This window comes from Delphinus delphis, chromosome 13 (genome assembly GCF_949987515.2).
Source record: "Delphinus delphis chromosome 13, mDelDel1.2, whole genome shotgun sequence".
Lineage (NCBI taxonomy): Eukaryota > Metazoa > Chordata > Mammalia > Artiodactyla > Delphinidae > Delphinus > Delphinus delphis.
This window is the reverse complement of record NC_082695.1, coordinates 3,751,011-3,758,966: the sequence shown is the minus strand read 5'-3', so window position 1 is coordinate 3,758,966 and position 7,956 is coordinate 3,751,011. Positions and strand designations below refer to the sequence as shown.

General features: G+C 53.0%; 1 protein-coding gene across 1 annotated transcript in view; it reads left to right on the top strand.

Moving 5' to 3' along the window:
- Positions 1–3,294: 3,294 nt before the first annotated feature.
- The window catches only part of TMEM132C (transmembrane protein 132C), a 370,532-nt gene continuing 365,870 nt past the window's right edge, over positions 3,295–7,956 (top strand). Inside the window, exon 1 of the mRNA XM_060027867.1 lies at positions 3,295–3,379. Coding sequence (XP_059883850.1) covers positions 3,295–3,379 — 85 coding nt within the window. The remainder of the gene's footprint in view (positions 3,380–7,956) is intronic.

Here is a 7,956-nt window from a genome sequence, read left to right as displayed (position 1 = left end):
CACTGCTAGAACCCCATACCTGAGCCTGACAAATGGTAAGCAGTAGACAGATATTTGTTGAAAGAATGGATGAAATGTCAAAGGACAGCAATAGTACTCCCATTAGTGTTACTGCAAGCATGAAATGAGATGACGTCTATGTACAATAACAAAAGTACCAGCACAGCACAACATATAGCTGCCTGCCTGCCTTCCTTATTTTTCATCTTTAATAGCAAGCACCATAGTTAGGACTTGCCATTAGATCTGCAGGACGACTATAGCTGCCTCATGAGGCCAACATATAGCCCTTCTTTTCCGCGTTCTTAGTAACATATACCCATAGGTCCCCTATCTAGAGGCCAACCTTATAAGAAATTCCTGAGCTAAATTCCCAAGTTCCAACCCTCATTTTATGCAATGTTAAGAATTTGGAATTTAAGCATGAACAACAAAAAAAATCTGAACTTGCCTTTTTGACTTACACACCCTGGGCACATGTGGAAACAGCAGGTTTCCTCTTTCCAATCTCTCTTCTCTCCTATAAATCATGTTAATTGTCTCCATGTGCCCAAAGTCCACAAGGAGTTTTGCAATAGCCTTTGAGGAGATTAGTGGTCTCTGATGTTGGTTATGAAATTCAGAAAAGCATCTGGAAGTAATCTAAGTTAAGGAATTAATGATTTGGGGGTTAAAAAATACATGCCTTAAAAAAAATAAATACAGGAAACTCTTTGCCCACGAACCTCTAAGTTCACACCTCTGTTTTGGGGGGTGGGTTCCTAAAAAAGATAAATCAACAACATCATCCCTTTGTTTGTTTGGTTTTGTGTGTGCTTGTTTGATTTTTAGAAGGTCACATGGTAGATTACATGGGATCCTAAACTGCGATTTGCGGAAGAGAAGCACCCATGACCTGGGTCTCCTTTTGTCCGTCTGGAAGAAGCAGGAAAGTCTCTTACAGGCGATGCTAGCAGACTTTGTGGTCTCAAGGCATATCTGAGACTTGGAACACCCGAGGTTGTAAGATGCCTTTGGGGACTGTGAAGTGGATTTACCTGACTGAAACTCTTCTTCTCCTTTTTCTTCCCATTTTAGAATTTTTATGTATTCCCCTGTGGTTTGTTCAGTTTGACCCCTTCTGATTATTTGAACCATGGAGTCCTGGACCACAACCTGTATTTGGCTCTGCAGTAGAGAGGGCGATACTCTGTGCCGAAAGCAAAGAAATGATGTGTGTGGGGAGGGTGAGGCCGACCAAATGATGAACCTACAGAGAAGAGCAGGGGAGTGGCCGGCATAACTGGGGGCTTTTTCTTTTGTTTCTCTAATCAGACAGGAGGGAGGGAGGAAGCAGATCCCAACCAGTCAGTCAGGAAATGATGGGCTATGTTGTATTTCTCACTGAGGCTAGAAATATTTAAATGAAAAAAAAAATCTATTCTCCAGTGACTTTCAAACTAATAAATAAAAATGAGGAGGAAATGTGCCTTCCATTTCAGGAGCCCGAGCCTAGCCTACTTTATGACTGTCTCCCAAGGCTAGGTGTAGATTAGCTGAATGAACTGAAAACTTGGGCAGTCAGTCCACTTAAAAAATGAAGTCTCTGCTACCCAGGCCTCTGGGAACCAAGGTTTTGCAGTCTTCTTTCTGGCCTGGCTAGTTTTCCCAGCTGCCTTCTGCCCACATAAGGCAAGCAGAGTGGACCAGTGAGCCCTCGTCCTCTGGAGGCCGTCCAGCTGGGAGAAGGGCTCCAGGGATGGGGAGTGCCCTTGGACCATTTGACCCCAACCCCCAATTTCCCCTCATGCTTGTCTCACGATCCCCTGTAACTGAGTTGGGGCAGCAGAAGAGGATTTGCAGTGCTCAAGACATTTCACTTTTGTTTCTTCTCACCTGATCAAGGATATTTTTTTTTCTTTTATTTTGAAATTCATTCCTGCCTTCTGGTAACCAGGAGCGATGGTGACACAAGACAACACCGTGAGCTTCTTTTCTGAGGTTGGACCGAGTCAGCCTGGGTGAGAGCTGGGCCCCTGAGCCCTGCCCCTGGGGAGCCCAGGACACCAGGGGACCGCCAGGCCAGGCTATGGGGTTTGGGGGAAGCGCACCGGCTGGGGGAGGGCTGGGCCTCCAGGGCAAGGCTGCTGGGCTCAGAACGCACTGCCTTTCACTCACGGACACGAGGGGGAGTCGGGGTCCTGCATTCAGATTGTTCATCCCTGGGAAGCAGATGAGGCCGGAGCATGTGTACCAGTAACCCTGCAGGCAAGCAGCTGGGATCCACGTGGGGAGGGAGAGCAGCGCTGGGAACGTCACAGAGAAGAGATTTGGGGCTCCAAGTGGGGTGGCGAGTCCTTGTCTGAATCTGCAGAGAAAAAGCTATTGCAGGAGCAAGTCTGACTGGGGAAGGGCGCATTTCCCCCCAGAATAGTGCATACAAACACATGGGCATGGGGGCGATATCCAACCATATAGAAGGATACACAGTGTAAAACGAACCTTTCCGTCTCCCCAGCGTTCCAGTCCCCTTCCTGAGATACCGCGTTGTCTTGCTACACACACACACACACACACACAAATATACACACATGTGCGCACGCCTCTGTAGAAACCGTGTCCCTTTCGAGTCTGTCCTGCCCGTTGCTTTTTCCCACTGAACAATCTCTCTGGGAGAGCTTTCCTTATCAGCTGCAGGGGAGTTTTAATTCCAACGTCCCCAGCTCTCAAGGCAAAGAATCAGGGAACAACCTGAAGTTCAGGTGTGGCGAATGAGGACCCTGGGAGGCTGGCGAGGGGAAGCGTCCGGCTCCATCTTGCGACGCGGTACCTGCGCAGAACTCTCCGGGACGCGAGCCACAGGGCACGAAGGCGGAAGGCTGCAGGGAGGAGGAGGGACCCCGCGGGTGCAACCCGCTCCGCTGCGCGCCCCACCCCCTCTCCCGCGCGCCTGCTCCGGGACCCGCGCACTTTCTCCCCGGCATCCTCCAGCAGCCTGCGGCCCGGGGCGGGGCTGGGGGGGCGGGGGCGGGCTCCGAGTGGGCGGGGCCGAGTGGGCGGCCCTGGGGGCGGGACGGGCCGCGGCTGCCGCGGCGGCTGAAGAAAAGTTGTCCCGGCCAGAGCGCGAGCCTCCGCGGGATCCGCAGGCGCAGCGGCGTGTACCCGGCAGGGGCGGGGCGTGAACACCGGCTCCGCAGCCCGGCTGGCCGACTCGCTGCCGGGGGTGGCCCCGGGGCATGGGACAGCCGGCGGGGGCCACGAGTGGGCCCTGCGCCCCCGGCGGGCGGCGGGCGGCCTGAGCTGCCGGGACGCAAGATGCGCTCCGAGGGCGCGGCCCCCGGGCGGGTGGCGCCGCTGTGCCGGGCGCTCAGCCTGGTGCTGGCCGCGCTGCTGGGCAGAGGTAAGAGGCCGGGGCCGGGGGGCGTCGGTCGCGTCGGCGCTCGAGAAGTTCCCCGCGGTCCTCAGGAGCCCGGGCGGGAGGAGCCGAAGGGTGAGGGTGTCGCGGGGACCTGGGTGAGGGCGCTGGCTCCCAGGCGCGGAGCGGCCCCTTCCGTAGATGGGCGAGCCCCGTTGGGCGCCGCGTCCGTGGGATTGGGGCGAAATTGGCAGACCCAGTATCTCCGGGTTCGGGGTGCTTCCCGGGGTGAAGAGGGGGCGTGGCTGAGGGACACTCTGTGTGTGTTCACCGTCCCCGAGTTGCGTGAAGACTTAGCGCAACCCGGCACGGCCACGACGTGGAGCCGGGGGCCCGGGAGCGGGCAGCGGGGTTCTTTGCGCCTTCTTCTCCCGCAGCTTGGCGTCCCCCTCTCCAGCTCGGTCGGACTGGGACTGGTGACCCACGAGGGCGGACCGGGCCCTTTGTGCCCCGTTTCCCCCACCGTGGGGTCCCGCGGGCCGGCGTTGGCCCGCGAAGGAATGCGCAGCTCCCGGGGGGACCTCAGGTCGGGAGAAACCCGGGACCCCTTCCGGGCGCCCCGCCGAGGTCCTGTGTGGTCTAGGAGAGCGTAAAGGTGATCGCGCGGGTGGGAGAGCTGGGGCTGCAAGTCGGAATCAGACCTGGGCTTCCCAGCAGCCGGGTCTTGGGGGGCCTTCCACCTCAGTCTCCTCACCTCTGCAATGGAATGATCACCCTGTCTTGGGTTTAAGAGAATTCAGGGAGGGAACGCTTGGTGCCCAGAAGACTCAGGAAAGGTTGGTATTATTATGCAGGTTTTGATTACGTGCGTGTTGGGCCCGGGCCCGCGGCGGGAGGGGCCGGGAGACGGGTCTCGGAGCCCGGGGGCCGCCGGCGCCGCGCGAGGAAGCCCCGCTCCTCTGGGGACGGCGGCTGCGCGCCCCGAGGCCGGGCCGGGAACCGGGTGCGGGTCAGCACGCGGAGAGAGGGCTGGGGGCGCCGTTTTTCCGCTGCCTGCGCCGGGGCAAGAGTCTCGGGGCCATTGGGTGAAACCGAGATGCGCACAAGTGTCCCTGCCCTTCGCGCTGCGTGGCGGCTCCGGCCCCGGCCCCGGGCCCTGAGCGGGTAAACCGAGTCCAAGCGGATGAGAATCACGGCTCTCTCCCGCCTAAAGCTATTCAGGCTCAGCTGGAAATGCATTCGCAGAGACAAGTTGCCAGTTGATGTTACCAAGTAGCGTTTGCTTTTCAAAAGTCACTGCGCACCGGCTGGAATTCCAGAAAAATCTGCTTTCCTTAAGGGTGCATGTACCCAGACACACCAACCGGACAAAATTGCTGTTTTAAATACTGTCCCTTTCTCCCAAGAGCTCCAGGTAAACAGGAGTGTGTGTGTGTGTGTGTGTGTGTGTGCGCGCGCGCGCACGGGCACGCGCGCGTGTGTGACGGGATGGGGGACATATTTCTGTTTTATTCCAGAGGACAAACCTCTTAGGAAATCTGGTTACTTAATTCTGCCGTGAGCTCTGGGTTCTATCACTTCTAGGACTCGGTTTCCCCAGATGGAAAGTGGCCATTCAAAAAAAAAAAAATCCTTCCCAAAATACTTGCTAGAGATGTTGTGATGATAAAGTGGCTTAATGGACAGAAAGCACTTCATTGAGGAGGATGGTACCATTTTAATTTGAGCGAAGGTGAAAGTCCCCGATCAGGCTTTCTCCCTCCGTGAGAGGATTCAGTCAGGTTGGAACTCTGACTGTTGAATGTGCTCCGTGAAGTAAGTTGTGGGCTTTTCTTGATTAAAGCTCACGTTCCTCCCCGCACACCATCTGGAGGATTTTACTTTTGATTTAGAGAAGTGGCCATTAGAAACATCCATGTGGAAGAGGCCAGGGACAGCAATTTTGTTGAAAGTGGTATTGGGAAATTTTTTTTTAATTTATTTATTTTATTTTTGGCTGCGTTGGGTCTTCCTTGCCGCGCGTGGCCTTTCTCTAGTTTTGGCGAGCGGAGCGGGGTCTACTCTTGGTTGCGGGCTGCTCATTGCGGTGACTTCTCGTTAAGGAGCGTAGGTTCTAGGCGCGCAGGCTCAGTCGTTGTGGCTTGCGGGCTCTAGAGCGCAGGCTCAGTGGTTGTGGCGCATGGGCTTAGTTGTTCCGCGGCACGTGGGATCTTCCCGGACCAGGGTTTGAACCCGTGTCCCCTGCACTGGCAGGCGGATTCTTAACCACTGCGCTTCCAGGGAAGCCCGGGAATTTTGTTTTAAAGATGCTATTTACACAGCAAGTGGTGAGGGTGTTAGAGGTTAGGGGGAGATGCCCCACCCCTCCCCCCAAAGCCACCTCTCCCCCTGGCTTAGGGCAACCTTGATTTGGTGGGGTTTTCTCTCCCCGCTTTTGCTTGGCAGTTTTCACCGCATATGGGTCTGCAAAATATTTTTCATTTTGTTTCTCGTGGTCATAAGCAGCAGTACATTGACCCTCTCAGATACCTCTGTAAAGAAAATGTTTGCTCCATGAATTTCTTATAGAGAGGGAAGTTTTCTGACCCTTGTTTAAATTTTTACTGTCGTTTAAAAAAAAAAAAATCCATCGCTGACTGTTCTTGCCCAAGGATTTAAGCGCCGATTTCTGGAGCCCTCAAAACCACTGTTCAGTTTTTAATACCAATTGCAAGCTGATGTTCAACTGTGGATTTAAGGCTCTGCAATTCCTCAGGGTTTGGAACAGAATCATTGTTCTTGGGCGGTTCCATAAACAGACCAGGGCCCTGAAAGAAGGGAGTCTTCCTAAGATTTAAGTCTTGGGCCGAGGTAGATGACGCGAAGTGTCCTTGAGTTACAGGTTGAGGAACTGGCCCCATGTAAAGGGGAGGAAAGGGCAGTGGTAGGCCGAGATGCCGTCAGAGGTGAAGTGATGGTTGTCAGTCACGTAAGGGGCCCCCGGGAAGGTCACACAGGCTGGAAACCTCTTTTCGGAAGTCTGGGGCCAGGTATATTTCACAATTCAGAAGGTAGGTAGGTAGAGAGAGGCCCAGGATCATCCGTGTATATTGTCTAACACGCCCGGGCTGGGTGTGGCGTTGCCTCCGTAATTGGACACATAAGTCACTTTGCATGAAAGATGTGAGTATATACATAGAAGAGGATAAAGTCCCCAGATAGCCTCACTGTCCTTTAGCGCAGCCGTGGTCACCAAAAGAATTAAAAACCAGCCGGCCAATCTTTGGGTAGTCAGAGCTTTGGGGATTTTGAATTGCTGATTTGGGATTTAGGGGCTGGGATGGTGTCATGAGTAGGAAGAGGTTGTGGGGGGGGCGGGGGGGAGGGGGGGAGGTCCTTCTCGGCTCCCACGTGCACCCTCTTCCCACTGGTAACCACTGGTGTGTCTCTCTCTCTGTGAGCCTGTTTTATTGTTGTTGTCGTTATATTCCCTAGTTTCGTATTTTAGATTGCACGTGTAAGGCTCATGCCTTGTCTTTCCTTATACTTAAAGTACACACACACTCTTTGCATTAAAAGCACACACCCCTTCCTACCCACGTTGAAACTCCGTGCTGCATTGAAGCTTCTTAGAAGTGATTTCAGCCTCTCGGAAGCCGTTCTATTAAACCACCAGACTCCTAGGCCTGTCTTGCTGTACACCCAGGGCTCTAGACCAGCGCTTGCAAACTTCATGACCTGCACACAAGCACTGTTCTGTCCACAGTGCTTTTTAAAATAAAAAACTGAACAGGCTCCCCCAAATCGGGAGAATTCACATATAAAAATTGGGATTTCCAATTTCCCCTAAGAGGGTGGGCGCTCTGCCGACCTCGGGTGCGCATTCTCGTAAGGCTACATTGTGCCAAAGCTGTGCATGGGTGTCCCCCACCCCGGCCCCTGGGTGTGGTGTTCATTAAGTGCTTCTCTTCCCCCCCTTACCTGCCGGCCTCTTCCCCTCAGCCATGTGAATTTGCACCTTCAGCTCTTCCTCCTTTATCTCAATATTCATCCTTAGCCTAATCACAAATGTGGCTAGAATTGGGCAGAGAAGAACCCAGAACTCTCAATTATATTAGCAGTTAGCACTTTCGTGAGCAGGGGTTAAAACAAAGCCTTTGGATGTATTAGGTATCTTATAACATCCATAGTCATGAGAAGCATGGTTAATAAAAACGAATCTTTGGCATTTTAATTGGAGTGAAAGGGAGTATTACTGAATTAATGGAATAAATGGAAAGTCTGATGGATAGAATATCTCTCTACAGCATTCTGCGTTGTTTAAGAGTAAGGTTTATTAATGTAATTTTCAAACAGTAAAATTCACCCTTTTGAGGTTAGAGTTTAATTTTGATAAATGCACATGGCCATAGAAACACGAACACAACTGAGGTATAAAGAAACTTCCATCACCCCCCGAATTCCTGGGTTGTTTCTATGTAGCTACCCCTTCCCCCTATACCTGCAGCCCCTGGCGACCACTGATTTGTTCTCTGTCCTTATAGTTTTGCCTTTTTCAGAATTCTATAAAAATGGGATCGTGCAGTATGCAGCGTTTGAATCTTCTGTCTTTCACTTAGCACCATGCATTTAATATTCACCTA